General features: G+C 38.1%; 1 protein-coding gene across 3 annotated transcripts in view; it reads left to right on the top strand.

Annotated features, from left to right (window-relative positions):
* The first annotated feature begins 2,002 nt into the window (after window positions 1-2,002).
* Window positions 2,003-23,378, top strand: part of BLTP3B (bridge-like lipid transfer protein family member 3B) — a 47,010-nt gene continuing 25,634 nt past the window's right edge. For 2 of the 3 annotated variants that reach the window (XR_013774151.1, XM_079304858.1), the window contains exons 1-5: window positions 2,003-2,216; window positions 15,067-15,229; window positions 16,335-16,373; window positions 18,857-18,948; window positions 20,439-20,628. Coding sequence is in view for 2 of the 3 variants with exons in the window: in XM_079304858.1 (XP_079160984.1) it covers window positions 2,173-2,216; window positions 15,067-15,229; window positions 16,335-16,373; window positions 18,857-18,948; window positions 20,439-20,628 (528 nt within the window). In the remaining variant the exon portion in view is untranslated. Of the gene's footprint in view, window positions 2,217-9,286; window positions 9,434-15,066; window positions 15,230-16,334; window positions 16,374-18,856; window positions 18,949-20,438; window positions 20,629-23,378 lie in introns of all 3 variants that reach the window. The other variant, XM_079304859.1, reaches the window with a different exon arrangement.

Below are 23,378 nucleotides of genomic sequence, written 5' to 3'. Positions count from 1 at the left end.
TACATACATGGCTTCTTGGGTGTCCTGTTGAATTCACAAATCCTATTGTGTTCACAAATAAGCCTTAAAAATACATACATCAAATAGAGATTTTTTTTTTTTTTTTTTTTGAGATCATTTCAGGATCCTGGATAGGCTTACAAGTGGGGTTCTTTCTTAGTGATATGTGGGCCAGCTGCTCTGAGAGGGAGAGAATGCAGGTGCTAGGAGGCTTGTGGAGGGTACTGTGGCCACCAGGGCAGGGCCTTGCTAGCCAGGGCCTGTCCCACCACCCCAGCCAGGGAGAAAGGCAGACAGGTGAAGCCCAGAGCCCAGGTTATCAAGCAAACGTGACAATGATCAGGTGAACATCAAGCACATAAGACAATCCTCAAGTCACAATCAGGATCAGTGGGATTATCAAGGGCCAGACACAGTCCAGATAACACCATGCAGTTCCATGGTGACTGGGAAGATCTAAAATCAACAAGGGAAGTCAGTGCCCTTCTAATTCCCTTCTAGGTGAGGAGGGTGTGGTGTGGTATGATCTGTGCATTTTCCTCCATTCCTCCACACAGTATGCTCCAGGACATGGGGATACAACATGAGGTCACAGTTCAGATCAATCCTGCTGGACAGAAATATTTCTGGTTTTCAGTTCTGATGTCAGTGAAGAGCCTCAGGACTTCCCCTGTTCTTCCAGAGCTGTACTTGAAAGAGGACACTTGACATGGGTCTTGCTTTCCTTGCACCTTGTATTTTCTCTCTTGATGAGAAGCTGACCCATCATGATGATGAGTATTGTTTCTCCATGATACTGGTAGACTTTTTCCTAGTTGAGAAAAGTGAACGTAAAACAGGCATAAAAGTGATGGCTTCATACACAGCTAATTCCTACTTTATAAATCCCCTTAAGACTGTAACCAGGTCAGTATTACACAATGGACTGATTTTTAAATGCCTGGAAAAATCAATTAGAAATGTTCATCTCCTGACCTATTTTTCTATTACTGCTTCATATTTCTGACTTAAAGGTCCTTAGGGTTTTGGTTCATTGCTGGTAAATTATTAATATTATGTATATGAGAAGCAGAGAAAATAGTATCTGATGTCTTTCCTCTGCAGCTCAAGACTCTTATTATGGAGGTGTGTTCTGCATATGAAAGTCACATCTGAAAAACTTTTTAGTTTTCTGTTTGATTTTTTTTCCCCCAGTTAATATTTTTAGCCTACTTGGTTACCCACCACTGAAATTCTTCAAGATGCTTTTTATGAATGAGGGAGCGCCAGAGGAAAAGGGTTACTGGATGAACAAAACTAATACAAGATACAAATTTCTTAACTGACTTGGAGATTCTGCTAACAGCAGGAGAGGCTGTTCTTTTGAAAGTAAAATAACTCATAGGCTGTATACTTTCCAGCAAAATGTGATCATCTGAGGAACAGCCTGATTTTACAAGTCTCTGGTTTTCAGCAACTTGGGATATATGTGTGTGTGTACACATGTGAATTTCTTGCCATAGCATAGTAAGTTTCTGTTTCATCTTATGTAGCCTTGTTCCTTTCGTGTGGTGCTGTAGAAGCTGCAGCTGTCCTGTCTTTTGGCTTGGTCGAGGTGAGGCCCAGGCAAAGGTGTGATGGTGCTGGGACATGCTCCACAGACAGGAGGGAGGATGGAGCCACAGGCGGGGATGCTTCCAGAGTTTTGGAGATGGCAGGGCTGAAGAGGGATCAAAGGAACAGCTGGCGGAAGAGAGCGGAGAAAAGGCAAGCGGCGGGGCTGAGGTGGGCAGAAGCTTTGAGCGCTGAATGGGGACGGAGATGCTGGGCAGGCGGGCAGGGCTCCGCAAGCAAGCGAAGGGCGGAGGGGCCACTGCCCTTCCCATGGCGCTACGTGTGTCGGTGTGCCCTTGCCTCTGCCTGTCCCTGTCCCCGTCCCCGTCCCCAGCCCCGCTCTGCCCGCCGGAGCCGCCGCTCTCCGCGCGGGGCGGGTGCCTGGGCCCGTCCCGCCCCATCTCGCCCCGTCACCAGGCGATGCTGCGGCCAAAATGGCGCCGGGCGCCGAGTGAGCGCGAGTGGGGATAGCGGCTCCGCTGCCGGCGCTCTCCCCACCTCGGGCAGGGGCGGGCGCAGGGATGAGGCGCGTTCCTGGTCCCGGCTGGTCGTCGTGAGGGGCGCGGGCAGGCAGACACCATGGCGGGGATTATCAAGAAGCAGATCCTGAAGCATCTCTCCAGGTTAGTGGGGCGCGGTGCCCCGGGCAAGCTGAGACGGTGCGGGGGCGACTGCGGGTCCTCGTCCTGGAGAGCGACCCCCGGGCTGGGCCCTGGGCGCTGGGCGGGGGGACCGGGTCCGTTCTGCCCGCAGAAGAGGGGACTGAAGCCGCCTCCTCGTAGTGATTTGGAGGCGGAGGGGGTGGCTGGGCGCTCGTGTGGGGCTGTCCGGCGGCCACAGCGCTTAGCTGGCTGGCCCCTGGCCCCCGGCTCCTCCGCCCGGTGCCCGGCGGCGCGGGCGGGGAGGGGGCTCGCTGTGGCTGGCGCAGGAGGGAGTCACCGAGTGAGTCACCGGCGGGTCCGGCCGCCTCCCCGGCGGGCAGGCGGTGCCCGCCCCCGCTGGCCGAGGTGTGCGGGGGGCAGAGCAGCGGGCACAGCCCGAGCCGGGCCGTGCCCCGCGGGGCGAGCTGCAGCCGCCCCGGTGCGCTGCGGGGCTCGGGCAGCCCGGCCTGTGTCCTTGCAGCTCAGCTCGCCGCTGCCGAGCGCTTGAGACACAGGTGAGGCCGGGCAACTAAAGGTGCACGCCGAGAGATGGAAATAAGTTCGTGCTTTTCTGGGTGACTGAAATAATGGCTGAGGTGCCTCGCGGCCTATAACAAAACAAACAGATCTCCTGTAAATTTCTTAGCTGTCAGTTTCGTGTGCTTGAAAGATGGAGAAATCGCAGAAAGTACACGATGTGATTCATACAGTTTAAAAAAGCAGCATCAGGTTTCTCCTATTTTCTAAAGAGAGGCGGAAACCTGTTAGGTACTTGATCCGTCATAACACCACAGCGTTGCTAATTCTTCTGAGCTTATTTTTGTGTCTTAGAAAATATAACCGGGAATACTTCAATTTTTTACTTTTTTCTTTTTTTTCCCCAAAATGTTGTGTTCCGCTTTTGTGTGGTATTTCTGAGAAGTGTTTATAGAGAAAATCAAACAAAATGAAGTGACAGATTGTAATTTCACTAATCTGTTGTCAATGCATACAGAAAACATAATTCTCATTTTAAATCCTTTGATTTCTATCTGCTGAATGTGATGTATGGAACAGTAGTAGAATAATTTTTCTCCACCCTGCTCATTAGTTATGTAGCAGGGAATGCTGACAAAGAAATCCTTTCTTCACATGAAAATGACAGAGCACTATGTGAATGGAAATGCAACGAGAAGATGTCATCAGCCTTGAGTCAGTTTTCTAATCAGCAGTGTGCTTGGAATAGCTGGATTCAGCAGCTCGTTTCCTGCAGTGCATAGCGAGCTGTGTGGAAAGAGAAGTGAGCTCTAGTCTCTGTGCTACAGGTTAGCTCTGAAATGTGTCTGGGAACTAGGCATGAGTGAATTGGGTTGCTTTTTGTCTAATTTTTCAGATGAACAGCTGAGTAGATTAGAATTTCATCATGTTGGTACATTTGTGATTCCTTTCTTGTGTGTTGTGATCATGCTTATTCAACAAGGCTCTGTCAAGTGATTATGATAAATTTTATCACTTCTGGAAAGTTTATGGGATATATGCAGTAATCTGAGGCTTGCAAGTTGAACTTGATGCTCAAAATCCATACTCAGAGTGTGTTTGCTACCTAAAAAATAGATGGTACTGTTAAGCCCCTTGTTATGGGTGTTTTTCATTACATGTTCAGATAATATCTTTACTTCCTGCAGAACAGGTGTTTCAGTGGTTTCAAAAGTTGGTTACTCAGAAAAACAGAATTCAAATGACATGAGCTTAAATTTCAGGACCTTGATTTTTCACCATAAATTATAGAAGTATTGATTCAGGATTTTCTTTAATAAAAGTTTTGTGAGAATGTGACTAAGGAGCCAAATACATAAGGAATTTCCTGTAATAGAGAGAGTGCCAAAGGACACTTTCACTCTTTACTCTTACTGTAGTAGTTGCTGTTCTGCTGTTTTTGTAGTTTCTTGGAACTGCTGCCTGCTTGTCATCTTCAACTAAGCAGGTATTAAAATTTATTGGAAGAGGTCCATATATTCAAAGTAATAGTGGAAAGAATTATCCTCTTACCTTGATTTATTTTCATTTCTGATTCTTTTAGTTCCCTTTATGTTTGAGCAAAGATATGAATTTGTACCTTAAGTTACAGAGAAGTTACTTTGATTTTTTGCCACAAACCACAGAACAGTTGAGGTTGGAAGGGATCTTTAGTGGTCATCTTGTCCAGCTCCCCAGTCATCATTGATTTGGCAATGGTTGCCATGAAGGTTACTGCAATATCTGTTAATCGTGTGTTTACTCTTTTTCCTATTTGGTGCTGTATTTCAAATTTGAAAGCACTGTGTCATTCAGCAGTGCAGTTTCCATTTAGCAGTTCACAGTGCTTTTATTAGATGAACTGATCATGGACAGTGGTGTAGAAGGCGCCTCATCATTCTAAATTTGTTAGACAGTGAAAATTTTACATAGGTGCGATTCTTTAAGGTCTGAGAACAAGATGATGACCCAAACTGCATTTTGAAACTGTTTTGATATCTAAATTACTTTTTATCTTTGTAAGGGGCTTTTCTTATTGCTGTGTTATGCTTTCAGAGCAGTGAAGGTTGTAAAGCTTATTTTATTCAGCTAGTAACAAGTCTGTATCTCATGTCAGGATGTGGTGATGAGTTTTTTACTTTTTCAGTCTTTTAAAATTTTAAAAAGTGTTCTTTATCTTCAACATGCATTGTTCTTTCACAAGGCTGTGGTAGAAAACAAGAAGGTGGGGAGGGGTAGGAACAAACTACGTGTGTTTTTGTTGTACTTCATGTTATTTGGTGCTTGGTGTAGGATGTGAAACTAAATGTATCAACTAAACTAAAGAAATGAGTTTACCATTTGGAGGCTTGAATTTTTCTCATGTTCAGGTTGTGTTAGGTGTGGTTTTACTGAATGCTGTTGACCTAGTGTCTACTTCATATGTCCCTAAAATGAAACAAGTGTCTGGATAGCAGCATCATCCTTTACAAAAGGCAGGAAAGATACACCATCTCTAGAAGTCTTCTCTGTAGTGTTGGGATCACTTACTTGCTGTGTAAAGGTCTTCCCCAGTGAACTGAAATTTATGTTGAGTCTTCATTTGTGCTGTTACCTATTTTCAGTGGGTGAGAGATTTCTTGTTGAACAGCACCTTTTTATTGCAAGAGTTTCTGTTGAGTGCTCTGCTGTGATAATATCAGATACCCTTCAGCATTCTTCCTTTTTTCTTAGACTTGGTGGACAAGTGTATGGAAACAATGATGTTAAAGATTTCTAAGAGAAATCTAGATTGCCCTGTGCAAGTTCACTGTAGTGTTAGTGTAACACTGTCTCTGGTTGTGAGGGGATTATCTCCATGGCAAGGGTTTCAGTCTTGGGCTATTTGGATGGAAGGTACATACAGAGAGATCTGGTATTACTAACTCAGACTTGGATAAGGGTGTTTTCAGGTGTTTTTTAGTTTTGACTCTTAGAATCATTGAAATTCCCTTTCTAGTTAAGGAGCAGTCTGAGTCTTCTCTGTATCTGCATGATTCATGCCTTTCTGTGAAAAACAGTTTTGTTTATCAAGATATGTGTAAGAAACATGAAGGAGAGCTTATAAACTTTGCCTATCTAATAAGCAGCCACAGTTTTCACCTCAATTGATATTAACTCTTAAGTTTATCAATGAAAACACATAGTTAAATTAAAAAAGTTACAGTTTGCATCCTACTCAGTATTTTCCACGAAGGAAACAGTAAGAGGTTTTAAAGTGTTTGGTATGGGAGAAATTGTTTTCAGTTGTGTCATTAGTTAATGTTCTGCATGAACTTAGACCTTTGCTTTTGCTTATCTGAATCAATAGATGTGAACATACTAAGATTTAAATAGAAGAAAATTGCAGTGAGTTTTGTGACAATTATTTTCATCTCATAGTTGGGAAGTCATTCTAAAGCTCCTATGAAGAATGGTTGTACAAAGAATAGCATCCTAATTGTATGGATGTCAGGAATCGGCTGGTCCTGATATAAACGATGATATCCTACGTCATCTGGTACAACTTCACTGATACACATCCTACCAAAGTACTTGCCCTGCATATTGACCTGCTTTTATGCCAGTCACACATGCCTGCCTGGTGAGGAATTTTGTCCTCTCAAGAGATCTGAGGTGGCTCCTTTTAGAGTAAAGCAGTGTAACACTTCTATTGGGCTAGAGTGAGCTATTTCCTTCCTATTGGTAAATGAACAAAATTGTTTGGATGAACTTTGAAAATTCTGCTAGTAGCAAAATAAGTAGGTTTTTGCTTGTTTTCAGTTTTATGTATTCCACTTCAGTGTCACTTCAGCTTTGTGAAAGTTAGCCAATTCCTTTAGCCAGCCAAAGTACACACAAAGTGTGTACTTTTCCCTTCTCTCTTTCCTTTTACTAATTTTGCAGTGTATTCTAGGTGACTGATTTTATTGCCTTGTGTAGTATGTGAGAAAATTGCAAAACACAATGTAGACATAATAATCTCTGTTGTTCTGAATGATTCTTTACTGAATCTGAATGCTTGAAGAAAGTGTTAGCATTATGTCTGTCTTAAATGCTGCACCTAGGGAAAGAATAAGCCTAAAAAACTCCAGGTAGTAAAGCAGAAGTGCTTGAGACAGCAGATGAGAAGGAGGAGAAAGAGCAATTTAAAGTTTTACTGTAATCCTGTACTTCTTAAATACCCTTATGTTTGAAGATCAATACTTACAGTATTTAAGTGGGGACTTCATGCCAACAATTTCTTCTGTGTGAATGTGTTGGTAATGTTGCGATGAGCGTGAAGGAATCAATAAATATTTTTTTTCAATAGAAATAAAAAAATCTTTCACTTTCTTTTGTTTTTGTTACTATCTTCCTGCATCATATTGCATTTTAAGATTCTGTAACAGAACATCTTTCAAAATTCAAACTGAAATTGCCGTGCTGCTTTATGAAATTATACATGTATTTTGGAGATAAATGAGCAATAATGCATTTTCTCATAAAAGTCTTAATTGTTAACTTTATTGAGATTTGATATTAAATCTTGTGTTACATCTCAGAAGGATCACTTAAGCTTTCAGTGGTGTTTGGGTTAATAAAATGAACTCAATGAATTTAACTTCTTTTCAGTTTGTTTTACGTTACTTTTGCAAATCTATTATAAATTTACCTGCTAATTCTGCAGACACACAGTTAAAGTTCTGCTGAAGCTTTGTTGAAATCAGACAACTCTTGTGCATACATAATAAAAGCTAATACATTTGCACAATCAAGAAGATTTATTAGCAGCATTTTCGTTGTATGTGATTATTTAAAGAGTTCTCAGAATACTAGTAAGTTTCACAATGAAAATGATCCTGAAGATTGCTCTGTTCAAGTATCTGACACACTAGTATTCCCTGGGAAAAAGAGGATATTTAAATAAAGCCTGTAAGGAATAAAATTGTCTCTTAAAGTCAAGTGATTATGGAGTATGTACAAATCAAAACTAGCCCACAGTTATATTTTTTAGAAATTTGTTATTTCTCCTGCCAATGCCTTAGTGTTTTGAGGGGTTTTTGTTTTTAATTTTTAAGCAGATTAAAATCTGTACTGAACAACTCCAAGAATGAGAGGTGCTTTTAAGGTGTTTTGTTTTATTTTTTTCTTTTTTTTTCTACAGGAAGATTGGACAAAGGAGATCAGGTAATTTCTGATTAGACAATAATGAAATTATAAAAGCTTACAGGATGTGATTTATTTCACAGTTTTTTTTGCAAATAATGAGAGTAATTGCTGACAATTACTCAATTATATGAAGAGTATCTTGGGTTTGGCCACTTGCACAACGACCCAGGTTTCTCAATCCAGTAACTCCTGTAGGGAGTACACCTTTGTGGAGCAGGTGCTAACCACAGTTCAGATCCCTTCATTATCTTCTTTTTTGATAAGGAAACACAGGAGGGGAAAGAGCTCCAGCTGGGCTGTGCTTTTTAGTTCTTCCAGCCTCTGGCAGATGGATCCATGAGCCTTGCTGGAAGAAGAATGTCCCCAGCACAGATGCTCTGCCATGCATCTTTACCATTTAGCTTGAGAACACCAGAATTTTGGGTTTTTTTTTTTTTTCCCTCAGAGATGCTTGCTGCTTCTGACTCCCAAAGAAGCAACACTTGGATCCAGCAATCCAGGAAGCTGAAAGTTATGTGGTTGCCTACTTCTGAAACAGTTCTCATGTTGCAGTTTCTTCCATTGCTGGGAGTTTGGAGACTTGAGAAGAATAATTTGTAATTAGGTATCTGTAATTCACCTTAGTGATAAATCTCATAAATTCTGTTCTGATATCCCAACAAACTACCTACCAGCTCACTGTGCAAATGTTTGGGTTTTATTGCACCCAAAAGGGTGAAAGTGTAGGAATTAATTACATTTAAGCTGAGGCATCTCTTTGATGTAAAGACAGTTAGCAGAGAACTTTTTTTTTTGAGACCTTATTGTACTAAAATTTCATAGCCTGCAAAATCAGACTGTCAAAACATGTGCAGGTCTTTGCAGCACCACCCCAAAAAAAAAAACAAATCCAGAAGTCCCATTCCCCTGGATCTCTAGAGTCAGGTTTCTTTAGTGTGAATTTTGGATAGCTGAGGTTGAAACACTGTAAATAGGAACAAATAGCGTGAGAAATCTCAGGCTAGGCAAAACAAAATTGAAAAGTTGTCTTCCATTTAAAAATAAGATAAAACCCTCTTGTGCTGCATCTTTGGGCTATCTTCCTGTCATCTTCCAATTGTACTTACTGGATATCTCTGAAATGACTTGGCTACATTATATAAATCTTTTCTGCATGATTAAAATTTTCTTCATAAGCTGTTTATTAAACAGGGCTCCAGCACTGTAGTATCAGACAGCAAGGGATCCTCTCACAGCAATCTAGTGTTTTACAGAAATCTGTTTCCTTTTGAATTCTGTAGTGTCATGATGTGTAACAAACTGTTGTAACTACAGTTATCTTCAGCTAAACCTCTCTTACATTATTGTATCACTCCTTTTTCCCTTTGAACTTGATCCCTTGTGTGTCCCCTGTGTCCCGTTCCCTGCAGCGATCCCAGCTGGCTCTGGTGGAGATTGGTTTGCTGTGAATATCCTTACTACCAAAATGAGTCCCAGAAGCTTCTCAGAAGCCGTGGCAACTGACCACTTGCTTTCACCAGGAATAGGGGCCTTATGTCTGAATACCTTGCCCTCAGGTAACTTCCCCTCTCCCACCTTCGTAGAGTAAATGTAAGAGGTGGTATGTATTTTTATCAATTTTGGAGTGAAATGAGCTCTATAAAATGTTGCTTGGGTTTCTACTTCTGTTTCTTTTTTTAATTTAAAATTCTGCAAAAAATAATCGTTTGCTATGCAGTTGTGTGTTTTGGCTTCTTTGGGGTTTTTGTAAGTCCTAAACTAAACTTGCAAAATGGGTTTGTGAACTGAATCAGCAATCCCATTATAAACATACCTCTGTGTGTAATTTCTAAATGTAATCTGGGTATTTTCCCATATCTTTAGGCAGTATGACATTTACTGTTTATTATTTGCATCTACTTAATTCCTCTGCATTACTTATTATGTATTTCCTCTGTATTGATATATTTAATGGATTGGTCAGCTCTTTAACTAGTTTACAGAAGAAAGTGACTGATTTTATTTTTCTTTTTTAAATTAAAAAGGTTCTTATAGTTAATATATTATCAAAAGATCTTATTTTTTTGTGAGATCTAATCAGTTAACACTAAAAAAGATACCTGCTAATGGCATAAAAATAAATGATGCAGTTTCCAAAAAACAGGTATTGTTATGCTTTTACACTTTATCATTATTTAATGATTTTAAATTTCTGCAGTTATATTTCATCAAATGGGTTTTTTTTTTTGCATTAGGCATTAGAACGTTGTATTTTAAATGGAATTTAATAGTTATCAAGTATAAGCAAATTGGGGAAGTTGTATATGCATTGCCACACAATGTTTGATATATTCAGGATTTTATGTTATCTTGTACTTCATATATCATAAGGCCTGATGTATAGGATTGTCATGTTTGAGTAAAGTTCTTTGAGTTTGATCACATTGGCCATTTCTCTGCTTGATGTGAAAAGACTCATGGAATGGAAAAGCTTAATATTGGTCTGTGTGAGGGTTTATTGTAAATGAAAGGTAAATTGCTTGAGCAATGTTTTGCTTGCAACATGATTATCATTTGTGCAGTGCAAGCCCCTCATTTATTCACAGTGCTTGGCTGTGTCTGCGCAGATCTGCTTCATGACACATAATTAGATAATAACCATTGATAACAGCAGCTGTCTCAGTTCTGCCTGTACCCAAAAAGCAAGCAATACAGCTTTTCTAAATGGAAAGAAAATAATTTCCTATATGTGTTATTACAGAATTAACTAGAGGAAGCATTATATGCTGTCAAGAGACTTGGTGGGGATGTCAGAATTTGAGAAAATGTGGAACGGGTCTTGAAGTGCATAAGAGTGTACTAAGATGTCTTTAGGAAGTCACCTGGAGTGGGAGTCTGTGCTGAAGCCCTTCTGTGTTGTGATGAAATTGAAGGAATTGTTTGAAAGTGTCAGCAAAGCAGATGTGTTGTTCTGGGCTCCTACAATGGGATGGATAAGGGGTTGGTGTGATACTGCACCAGATATGTTACACAAATACAGGTTGCTCATTGAGCCAAGGTCCTGATTAGTGATTTCCCTGGAAAGGAAGATCTGTCTTTAGACTATGATAGGTCAAAAAGCATGGTACTGTTAGGTGCTTGAGCTCCTATATAGCAGCCTGAAAAGTAGCCCTGAAGCTGTAGAGTTGTAGGTGGTATTTTGGACTTACCCAGTGTGCTGTAACTCATGGCCAGCCCAAGAGCAGTGGGTCCAGGCTGGGTGTGTAGACAAGGAAATGCTCTGTCCTGCTCCAGAGGGTTGGGCAATGAGCACCTTCACAAAGTGCTTTGCAGCAGGTAATGCAGGCCATGGAGGGTTCTCCATCTTGCACTCAAACACCAAATACACACCTGACAATGCTGCAGATGTTCAAGGTGAGATTAGATAAAACATGTAGGCATTTGTGTGGAGTGGCCACAATACTGATAGGTAAAGGGGTGATGCCTTGTGTACAAATTGATGTTGGAGGGTGTAAGAAGGTAGTGAGGGGTGTACTTGATCAAGCCAGTTACTTAAAATCAGCTATGGTTTGTGGTGCTAGGCTGGATGAGAGGAACTCAATTGTAACAGTATACACTGTTCCTAATACTTTGTTTCTGTGGCAAATTTGACTGAGAGTTCCTTCTATTCTTCTACTTGAAGTCTTAAAATTTGAAGTGGTATAGTGAGCTGAATGGTAGTAGACCTCCTTCACTCTGCAACTTAGAGTGATAGGAAGCAAACAACTTCCTGAGAAACTCAATTGAAAAAGACCATTTTTCTTGTTTCAGGAATGGTGTAATATTCCTTAGTGATCAAATAACATGATTACACCAAGTGAAACAGTAAAAACAATCCAGTTATCTTCATGTTTCATTTCTGCTGTTCTGTTATTGATCCAGTTGCCAGTGCTTAGTAGGTCATGCTTCCCTTTTTCAGAGCTTGTTGTTTAAGTAGTTTGAGTTCATAACAAGGACATAATCAAAACTTGCAGCACGCACTGTGATTTAATTATTGGTCATGATTAGAGCATATATTTAGAGTCATATCGCTGAGTAAATTTTATTAAAAAAGCAGGGAGGCACATGGTAGAGCTGGGGAAAATGATTATATGTTCAGGAGGTGTGCAAAGCAGCTGAGAATCTGTGTCCAAATGTGATCCAGACTTCTCTTATTTCTCTACTAAATCCAAAGGTTGGAGTTTCTGTTCTCAAACTTGACAAGGTACCTGGTATTAACTCCTAACCTTTGGGGAGCACAGCTCTAAGCTTCCTGTGGTTTCTGGCCTTCCATATAAAAACCCTAAGTTTGTGACTTCAGAAAAGTATTTTCCCATCTTCTCTACCTGTTTTGGGCTTTTTTTTGTTTCTGTTTTCAGCTCCTTGGCCAATTTCCCTGCCAGCATGGTGGAGTCCAGCTCCATTCAGAGCTCCAAGCCTGTGGTGTTACAAACAAACCTTTAGAAAATAAATATTTTAGGCAAGGAAATAAATGCATCTTTTATGTAGGTTTTGAGTTATTTTAGAGGGAGAGATCTGAAAGAACTGTTGTGGTCCTGACAAAATATGTTGAATGTAATTTACTCCTCTTTGATTCTTAATCCTGCAATGTTAGTGTGCAGTCTTTTATGCTTTTCACTAAACTCTTAGTCTGTACTTTGTAAATTAAGGCTGAACTGTATCTGTAACTGTATAGGAATATTTAGTGCATGTGTGTAGATGTACCCAAGGGAGCTATGTCAGGCAGCTTGTGATATTGATAAATTCCTATTTCTGGATTCTTGCATTTAAACTGTAAGTATTTTACAGCATTATTATTGTACTTGTACAATTCAATATTAAAACTGTATTGAAATCCATACTATCACATAATTCAAACATCAGATATGCTTTGAGAAAGGAAATGTAGTTTGTGAAATTGAAACTCAATCTGTAATATAAACAGTTTAGCTAAGAATATCTTCTCACTGCTCACATGTTGAGAGTTTCCTTCCATGACTTCTGACATGAAGGATAGTCTTAACAGGTAGAGATCCTCTTATGTATGTCTCTTCTGAATGAAGCAGCACTTAGAACATTTTTCTTTTCACTGACTGCAGGAGAGCAAATAAATTCAAAGCAACACTCTTGGAAGAAATAAAAAAAATGTATATTGAAAAAGTGATGGTCCTTCTTGAATTTTTTTCCCCTCTCCTTCTGCTCCCTGTTGAGAGAGACGATTTTCTATTTTGTTTGTTTGAAGGATATCGAAAGTAACTAAAAAATTACTTTGCTGTTGCCATTCTTCTCCTTAATGGTATTTTGGTATCTTTCTTGTTCTGAAAACCTTTTTCTGAACACTTTCTGTAGGTCCTGTATGTTTTGCTGCGATGTGTCTGCAGCTGTGACCAGGATAATGCTTAGATCTGTCTCCTAGCTGAGAGGCATTTCTGGTGTGGCTGAGCAGCAGGGTACTCTGAGGGGGTCTTCTTTCATAGAGCATGAGTCTCAGCAGACTTTGTGTGTAACGGCAGAATGGTTTTGTGTTTGATGTGTAAATCTGACTTCAAAATGACATCAGTTTGTAATTCTAATGTTGACCCTTACCTAGAAAGCCAAGACTGAGAGGTACTACTGGGTGACTGAAAACACTCAATGGCTGCTTTTTTTCTTCTAGGAATTTTGTACAACCTGAGTCAGATGACACTTTGCAATGATTTCTGAGATAAGAAGTTTTATATTTTGCAGTTACTGAGAGGTTGTTTTAATGAGGAGGGTTATTTAGCTCTTGCCATTATTCTTTCTTATTGATAGCAAGAAAAAAGGGTGAACAGAAAACAAAATAATTCAAGTCCTTTATTCTGCTCATGTGTCTAAACAGAGCATTTAGAAGTACATTAGTTGCCAAGGAAAATAATTTACCAATAGCCTTGTCTCAATATATTTTTAGTAGTGAAAATATGGAACTATATTATTCACAGATTAAATCTCATCATTTGTGGATAATTTATGGCTGTCATAAGACACATGTCTAGTATTATTTGTAAATATGTACTGCTTGCATTTTGTCAGGCTAGGTAAATGCATTTTCAAAGCTAACCATCCTGGGAATGGAGTAAGGCAGTTGGACTCAAAAAATGCCTGCACTGTTTCAAGCTATACTTGGAAACTGTTAAGAGGAAAAGCTTGCCTACCAAACCTTCTTCATCTTCTCCCACTATTCCCTTCAGTATCAGACTTAATGAGGACCTTGTAGTTCAGTTAGAAGTTGGTCTCTTGAATGGAAAGGAAATGCTGGATTTGCACCTCCTGGGGCATTGCTGCAGGGTGATGTTCCATCATTGAGGACAGACAAACCCCTTGGCTCTCTGCCTGGACAATAGCAGCACCAGGAGATTTTGGTGGGAAAAGTCACAAAGCATAAAGCCAGCAGCAGTATTTTCTATTATCTAATCTTGTAAAGCTAGACTTAGTTAATTTTCAGAAAGTTTTTCATGGCAGATTGAAAGTGTGGTAACGTACAGCCTGTTCTTAGCTTGTGCTGGATGCAGCTACAGCTGTTGGCTTGAAGGCAGAGAACCCATGGGCTCTGTCACATTGTCTCACAAGGATGTGAACCATTTGACACAGTCACACAGATTGTTTCATTGTCTCAGCAAATCTTAGTGCCTTTGAAATAAAAAGCAATTTACACTTTCAAATACTTTCACTTTGTACTGCATGGATATCATACTGAGCTTTCAAGTTTTCATCTAGTATTTTGTATATCTCGTGCTGCTATGTGTGTGTATGTGTATTTCTAATTTTGATTTTAACTAAATATATAGGAAGGTACTGCTTATGACAGTAATTTTAGGGGTTTGAGATTTTTTTTCTCCCTTCAAAAAGTTAGAGTGAGATAAATTCAGCTCTAATTTATATAGTTTAAAATAAGGAGTTCAGCTGTTTGAGTCAAGTATCATTTGTTATTCTGAGTGACACAAAAATTAGAAGGTATCTCACAATATATTTTTGTTTATGTATTTATAAATTGAGGTAATGAGTTGAAAAAAATTAGAGGGACAAATCAATTCCATCGTACCGTTTCTTTCCAGGGTGAAATTTATCTAAAATTTCTTTACCCCAGACTATTGGTTTAAGTTAAATTGTCACTGATATTCAGGATAGCTTAGATTGCTTTATATATATTTACTTAAGGTGTATTTGTTTTTAGGTTCACCAAAAATCTGTCACCTGACAAGATCAACCTGAGCACGCTAAAGGGGGAAGGTCAGCTGACCAATTTAGAGCTGGATCAAGAGGTTCTCCAGAACATGCTGGATCTGCCAACATGGCTGGCAATAAACAAGGTGTTTTGTAATAAAGCATCCATTAGGGTGAGTGTTTTATTGTGCTGGAATGGTAATTAACCAAATCTTTCTTCTTTTCACTCTTCTTTGTAAACTTTCAAGCAACTTTGTATTAGTAGGAAATTGTGATAAGTGCTTGATAAAATTTTAAAGAAGAATAAAGATTTTATCAGCAATTATTATCTTTGTTATTTTTGTTTCTCATGTGATGTCAGAAAATACATCTGGAAATAATGAAAATAAGAGCGATTATTTTTAATTTTCTTCCTGAATAGAATTCATTCCTAAATGTTTTGAAAATGAGGTAGAAATAAAAGTTTGTGTTTGTTCATGGTAATTAGTCCATCATAATTATTTATTATTCTCTTTCATGTGTGTTCTCTCTTCACTCTTCTTCGTTTATTGCTTTCTCTCTTGTTCTGTTCCCATTTCCAAAAATACCTTTCCGAGGGATTGCCATCTCTGTGGGAAATGTGGGAAACACAGTAAATCTAGTAGATACTGTGTTTTTGGTCATTGTGGCTGCTAATATTTGAAACTATGTTCATAATCTCTACCACATTTTATGAATGTGGGATTAAGAAGTGAAGTGTGGCTTTTTCTTGACTGAAGTTACAATATGGTCAAATATTAGCATGTCCTAAGTCTTTTGGTAGGGGTTGTTTATGGGTTTTTTTTGCTGTACTTTGGTGTTTTGTTTTTTTTTCCCCCACTATGGGAGATTGTCCTGATTTTTCTGGATGTGAACTTGATGTTTTGTTGCAGGTATCCAATCAGTTGTAGGTCAACAAAGGAAATGTCGATTTTCTTTCCTCTTGAACAAAAGAATATATAAGGCAGTGGTGCTTTTTCTGATACCTGTCAACTCACTGTTAAAGAGACAGATTCTACTTTATTCCTCTGTTTTTCTGTTTGGTAATAAGTATATTTTGAAGTTCAAAGTTTTTAACACCTAGTGTGTGTATAAAGTTACCATATAGTATGTTCAGATGAACTTAGTATTTTGAAAGTAATATTATGCTAAGTTCAGAAGTTGGAAATATAATTTGTATGCCTAAAACACATTCTGTGTAATTTATTTTACTGTGTTTTTAATATTTAATTTGCTTTAGAATAGTGTTTTCTCTTGCAGATACCATGGACAAAATTGAAAACACATCCCATCTCTTTGGTGAGCTCTGAAATAAAGTCTGAAATGTACTGTGTATAGTAGAACCTATATCAAATATTTATATAGTTCTCTTGATGTGATCTAGAAATAACTGAAACATTAACAGGCCTTTACTAAGTGTCCTCTGGGTAGCAGCACATCAAGGCAGATCAAGGTTAATGATTTCCTTGGTAGGTTTGCTTTCCTAACCTGTGGCTTCAGTATAATCACTGTAATGTTTGGCCATTAGCTCATTTTAGTCATTCAAGTTTTTAGTCATTATATGTTAATTGGGGTTTACCTGAAGGGTAGTTATTTGTCCAACTAACCCCTTTTACAAGTTCCTGCCTTTCTTTTGGAGCTGTCTTTTCTGGGACTTCTCAATTCTACATTTGTAAGTTACACAGTGATCTCGGCTATAGCAAGTTTGACACACTAGCATTTATAGGGTTTTTGTAACTACCTAGGGTTCAGCTTGGATATAAATAGGAGGTAAAAATGTGTAAATAGGACTCCACAACAATTAGAAGCCTTGTTAATCCTTGCATTTGTTTCTGTTTGTTCTTTATTTTAAAATATACTAGCAGTTGGGGTAGCACCAGAAGTAATTTATTTGATGACTTTCTCAATTGCATTTGCTTAAGGGTGGATATTCCTTTAGCTGTCATGTTTCCCAGTCTTCCAGTGAATATGCTTATAATTCCTTCACTCTGAATCAGACTTGGGAAAGACATGTTGTTTTAAATAATTGATGCATTTGCTAGTGACCCAGTTGGAATGTACTGATGCCTGTACTGCTTCTTCCTGACACCCAGAACTTAAAGTCTGGTAATGCTGAAGATGATTCAACCTCTTGGCTACAAGATGCAAATGCCAAATTAGGAAATTGGTTTAAGCTGTGCTATTCTTAAGCATGACATACTTTGACCTATGGTAGGAAGGCGCTGTTTGCTTTGCTCCTGTTGAACTTACATTAGCACTCTTTGAGGCTAAGATAATTTTCAAGGTAACCTTTTTTACATAAAGGTTTCCTTGAACAAGTGCATTAAGTAGGTGACAAAAGTTTACTATTTAGTTATAGATTGTACAACAGCCTTTTTGATTTCTAAAGGAAAGTGAATTCAGTGGCCCAAATTCCAAACGTCAGCCCTTCATTACATCACTGAACTTCTGCTGTTTTGACAGAGGCAGGGAAGGGGGATATTTTTGCTACTGAGAGTTGAATTAAGTTGGAATAGCATCCTCTGTTTGCACAGCTTACTGGGTAACTAGAATGCACTGACTAGCCAAAGGGCCTTTCACTGAGCTGAGTTGCCCTTTGTAAGAATAAATCTGTTAAAGTAGTGGCACATACTGTTATCTTTGTTCACAACCCAGTTCTGGTTTTGCATGATAAACAAAATTGTTTTGAGGAGTCATTTTGAGCCCCAAGGACAATCTGCAGCAGTTTTCCTTTATCCAAGTACAGTAGTTGATAGTGAGAAAAGACATAGATCTGCTTCCCAGGCATTCTTTGTTACCTCTTTTTTTATATTGCACAATCTCCTTGAATCACTGTTCTGTTGTTCTGTGCACTAGTCATGTAATAAAGGGAATTCTTAAAAGAGTAGTCAAACATCCAAAACTGTTAGGATAACTAGGAGAAATCTTGGCTTCCCACCATCCTCAGACTAAGGAATTGGGTTTTTCTTGGGTTTTTTTTTTCTCTGTTGTTTTCAAGGCAAGATAATAATTGAGATTTCAAAATTATTTTTTTTAGCAATGTCCACATTTACTGCTAACAACTATTGCTTCCCTTTAAGCATTAAAATACAGTGAAGTATCAATAAATCCAGACTAGACAGTTCATGAAGTTTTTGGTTGTAGCCAGGTTTTCGTGGATAAGAGTAGCACAGAAAAATGTGAAGTAAGCAGATTATGACAACAGGCATGATTAACACAATATGAAGATAATCTAGTAGCCGAAGCAGGTTGAATAATGAAAAATTTAAATTGAGAACAAAGGAATTTTTGGTGTTTGTCTGACCTAAGAGCATAAGTGGGGGAATTCAGAAAGTTATAATTAGACAGGGAAAAAGTTTTAACTGCTGTGCTTTGAATCAGCTTACATTAAGTATTTCATTGAAAGAACAGATATATGGATAGAAAATTCAGATGACTATATATTAAATCGTGCATTTTAAAATGAGATTTTTGAAAATGTATGTGCTGGATAAATAATATTCAGGGATCAAGAATTTCATGATAGAGTATTTCATGGGAACACTGGGAATGTATGTTAGAACTCAGAAAATTTTAAAAAATAGAAAAAAGTTAAAAAAAGATAATTATAATGCATTGCAAAAGTTTATGGAAAAATTGGCATGGTGGGAAATATTTTATGTATATTTCAGAAAAAATTCTTAAGTGACCTTTTTTCATTTGGATTTTTGTTCTTCATATGTCATCTATTTACTTTATTACCTCTAAGGTCTCCAATTTTTTGTTTTGTTTTGTTTGTCAAGTCCTTAGATAAAGTTGTAATGGAAATGAGCACATGTGAAGAGCCACGTGCCCCTAATGGACCCTCTCCTATAGCAACTGCATCTGGGCAGAGGTCAGTGATGGTACTTACATGTAATTGGTCAAAAAAGGTTTGTAATTGTATAAAACAGATCAATTGCAAATTTTCAGAAGTATATATGGTTGCAGCTTGCCATTTCCATCTCCTAAAATTTTATTTTATTGCCTGTGTGCAAAGTGATAATGGAGCTATCCAGACCCAGGCCTGGAGAGAACATGTGAACTAGGCATGGAGCTTGCAAGGTGCATTTCATAGGGGTGCACCTGCTATGTCAGATATTTACTGAGTTTAATTGATATTAACTTTTTTAAAAATGAATGATATCTTACCTTCATCTTTTTTGTAAAATTCATATCATGTTCTTGTGGGTTTTAAAAATTTCTCTTTTCATTTGTTTGGTCTTAAGAGTTTTAAGGGTTTGTTAGTGCAGTGTTTTAAAGTTCAGTTTCCTTAATTGTATCAGCTGATTCTTACTGAGAGATTTCATGCATACTGTGTAGCCCAAAACTTATGCAATTTGGTGAGAGAAGACAACATTACATCAATGATTTTTGTCTCTCCACACCCCAGTCATTTCCTTTACATGGACTCAAAACAGTTTTCTGTCGTCACAGGGACCTATATACAGAGAAATGAATGTGATGATACAGTTTGTTATCTTGTTGTAACTTCTGTGCAATGTGTAGAAATAGTTCATGGGCCTCTGTGTTGCCTAAGGTACGACTTAGAAACCACTGCCATAGAGATTTTGTGTAGAATGAAAGTTGAAAAAGGAATGGCAAACCACACAAGTGTTTTTTTAAAACAAGCAGATAAAAACCCTGGAAAACAAAAGGGTGAAAATTTTTAGGTATTAAAATAATATTTAATATTCAGTTTTCCATACACTAACCTAACATATTCAAAACATATAAGATTTTTATTTAAAAATTATTTGCAACAGCTTAATCTTTTTTAATACTGGAATGCATATTGATTTGCTGTAGGTGTGTAACCACCATTTAGGATGCCTTTCTTTATAGAACAAAATAAAGCAAATACTTTATACTACTTTGAGTATCTAAAAGTTATTATTTTTAATGGGCAAAATAATTTGGCTCGTAGACATAAATACTAACCAGACTGGAATTGTCAAGTAATTAATTTGAGATCAATTACTCCTTATATATGCATAAAGAAGAGTAAGCTTTCTGATAATGATGTAGACTGCTATTTTTAAGTATGTATAATAGCATATAATACATACATCCTTATATTGTAACATGGAAGGATTGGATTAACTGTTATACTTTGTGTAGATTGATCCTGGTCAAATACATGTTCTTTACCTATGTAGAGATGAGTCTCACAGAGTGAAAATTGTTGTAAACTGCATCAAGAGTAGTGAGCAAAAGTTTCTAATTTTAGAATATGTTAGTAACTTTATTTTTTTTTTAACATCTGTTCCATAATTTATGTAATCTGTTTAATTTTGTGCCCTTTCACTTGGTTTATATTTAATATGTTGGCATTTCACTTTTTAGTGAGTATGGCTTTGCTGAAAAAGTGGTAGAAGGCATTTCAGTTTCTGTGAACTCCATTATAATAAGGATTGGTGCAAAAGCATTTAATGCTTCATTTGAACTTTCCCAGCTGAGAATATATAGTGTAAATGCAAACTGGGAACATGCTGACCTTAGATTTACCAGAATACAAGAAGCTCAACGTGGAGAGGTAAATAATACCTTTTACTAACTTTTTTCTCTTGTTTTTGTGGTAAAGGAGAAAGTTAAATTGCAGCCTTTTACAGGGTAGAGAACATGCCATGACTGGGAATGGAGACATTCTGTGCTCAGTAATTTCAGTTGTCCTCTAGGAGCACAAATATGTAAAAATGGTGGTGAGAGTCACATCAAATGGCCAACGTGGATGCTTAGGCAAGAACAAAGACTGGGGCAAGCAGGTTTCCCTCTTACATTCTCCAAGTATGTGACTATTCTAAATGCAAACTGAGCCAGACTTGGAGACTGAAAGAAGAAAGAATGGTATATTAAGTATGGAAGGATAAGAAGTTGTGCTGGTTTTGTTATTGTTGTTGTCATTAGTAGTTACAGTAATAATAATGACAGGAATCATATTTTAGAAGTTTAAATTAGTTATTTATTTCCTTGTGAGGGCTTCCTGGTAAGGATTTTCTTTTTCTACAGCAGATTAAAATGAAATTTAGTTAAGTTCTTGTGCAATTTTTTTCTTGGAATACCTAAATCATATGTGTGTATATATATACATACATACATACATACATATATATATATACATACATACATACATACATATATATATACACATACATACATACATATATATATATATATATATATATATATATATATATATATATGTATGTATAAAAGTAATGGCAGTAAAATGTATATGTTTCTACTGTATGAACAGTACTTTCCCACTTCATTTGCCTTTTCCCAGCTAAGCAAACTTAAATGTATACTGAGTGCAAGGTTGATTCTAAATATTGTATTCAGGGCAACTTATTTTAGCATCATACATCTGGCCAACTTACTCCAGAGTTAAGGAATCTGGTAGGTAATTTTTATGTAGGAAAAGAAACCCCAAGAGAATATCAGTTAAAAATACCACAGAGGTAAGAAGCTGAAAACTATTTTTCTGACAGTTTTCCTTTTCTGCACATGACGTGTATGCTTATGCTCCCATGTTAATGAAGAATGGGAAGAATTAAAGTTTGACTAGATGGAGTTTTGTATTGGTAGTTTTTTGGTTTTGTGGTTTTTAGGAAGAATTTGATTCTGAACAGTTGACTTGTACACAACAGAGCTTTCCTTGGGGAGTGTTCCTCTTAGTGCAATTAATACCAGAAACAAATTTCTAGAAATTACAGTGAATGATTTGTTAGTAGCAAATTGTAGCTACATTCTTAATATAATAAGTAATCTCCTTAGAATACTTTTAGCAGCTTTTGATCACACATCTCCTGTATGAGGAGGGTAGGTACTCTGCATTTCTGCAAACAGTGTTTCAGGGTGCTTTGCACTGCACTTTCCATCTTGCTCACTTGACAGAGTGTACCTCCTTTCCAGACACACAGGATATGTTTTATTAAGTCTCTGTGTATGTTCTCAGGACATGTGCTGTAAGGTTTTCAAATTGATAAGAGGAGAAAAACGTGAAGAATTAGACACATACCAAACAAATTCTTCCATCTTGCCCTTTACTCATGGCTGATCCTTTCTTCAGAGAGTAATCATAGAATCATTAAGGTTGGAAAAAACCTGCAAGATCATTGAATCCAACATTTGACCAAATGTCACCATGCCCACTAAACCATAGCACTAAGTGCTGTGTCCAGTCATTTCTTGAAACTCTCTGGGGATGGTGACTCTATCACTTCCCTAGGCAGCCCATTCCAATGCTTAACCACCCTTCTAGTGAATAAATTCTTCCTCTTGTCCTTACTTTAACTCTCCTGGTGCAGCTTGAGGCCATTTCCTCCTGTCCTGTTGCTTGTTTTGTATCCTGCCTGGGAGAAGAGACCAACCCCTATCTTTCTGCAGTCTCCCCTCAGGCAGTTGTAGAGAGTAATAAGGTCACTTCTGAGCCTCCATCTCTCCAGCTATCTTCATCAGATGCTCCTCATAAGACTTGTGCTCCAGACCCTTCACCTTCTCTGGACATGCTCCAGACACCTCTGTGTCTGTGCTGAAGTGAGGGGCCCAAAACTGAACAGTCACTCTGCCCTCTGTGCTGCTGCCTGTGGTTGTAGTGACTCAAGTGCAGGACCTGGCACCTGGCCTTGTTGAACATCATAAAATTGCACTTGACCCATCAATCCAAACTGTCCAGATCCCTCTTCAGTGCCTTCCTACCCTTCAGCACATCAACACACTCCCACCTTACTCATGTCTGTGAATTTACTGAGGGAACTTGATCCCATCATCTAAACCATGTAGGAAGGAGTTTTGGTAAACTAGAATTACTATTTTTCCCTATTGATGACCTGTTCATTTGATGTTCTCCATGATGTTCCTGCTGGACAGTCACTCATTTTTCCATATTTGATTATCAGTGTCCAGCTGTACTTGATGCTCTTATATGATTCATTATGTTAACATTTGCTTGCTGTGTCTTCTAGAAATCCATGTAGTGGATTCAGAACTTGTGGGGTCTGCATGGCATATAGTGTGCTCAGTGTTTAACTTTCTCTGTTAATTGAAATAAAACACTCCAAAAAAACCTCTCTATCCTGTAGCTTTTCTTCCCTTCTCTTCCTGCTCTTTTCTTTTTAACATTTTGAAACTAAACTACGCAATCTTTTTTTTTTTCCTCTCCCAAAAGCAGTCTAGTATGCAATAGTTGTGACCTTTATTTTCTGCTGAATATTTTAAATGCTGCTTGTTTACCTCAGCCTGCTTGGAAGTAGCTTAATGTTTCTGTGACAAGTAGGGTGAGGG

Source organism: Erithacus rubecula (genome assembly GCF_903797595.1).
Source record: "Erithacus rubecula genome assembly, chromosome: 4".
In the NCBI taxonomy this organism is placed as follows: domain Eukaryota; kingdom Metazoa; phylum Chordata; class Aves; order Passeriformes; family Muscicapidae; genus Erithacus; species Erithacus rubecula.
This window is presented reverse-complemented; position numbering and strand designations above follow the sequence as displayed.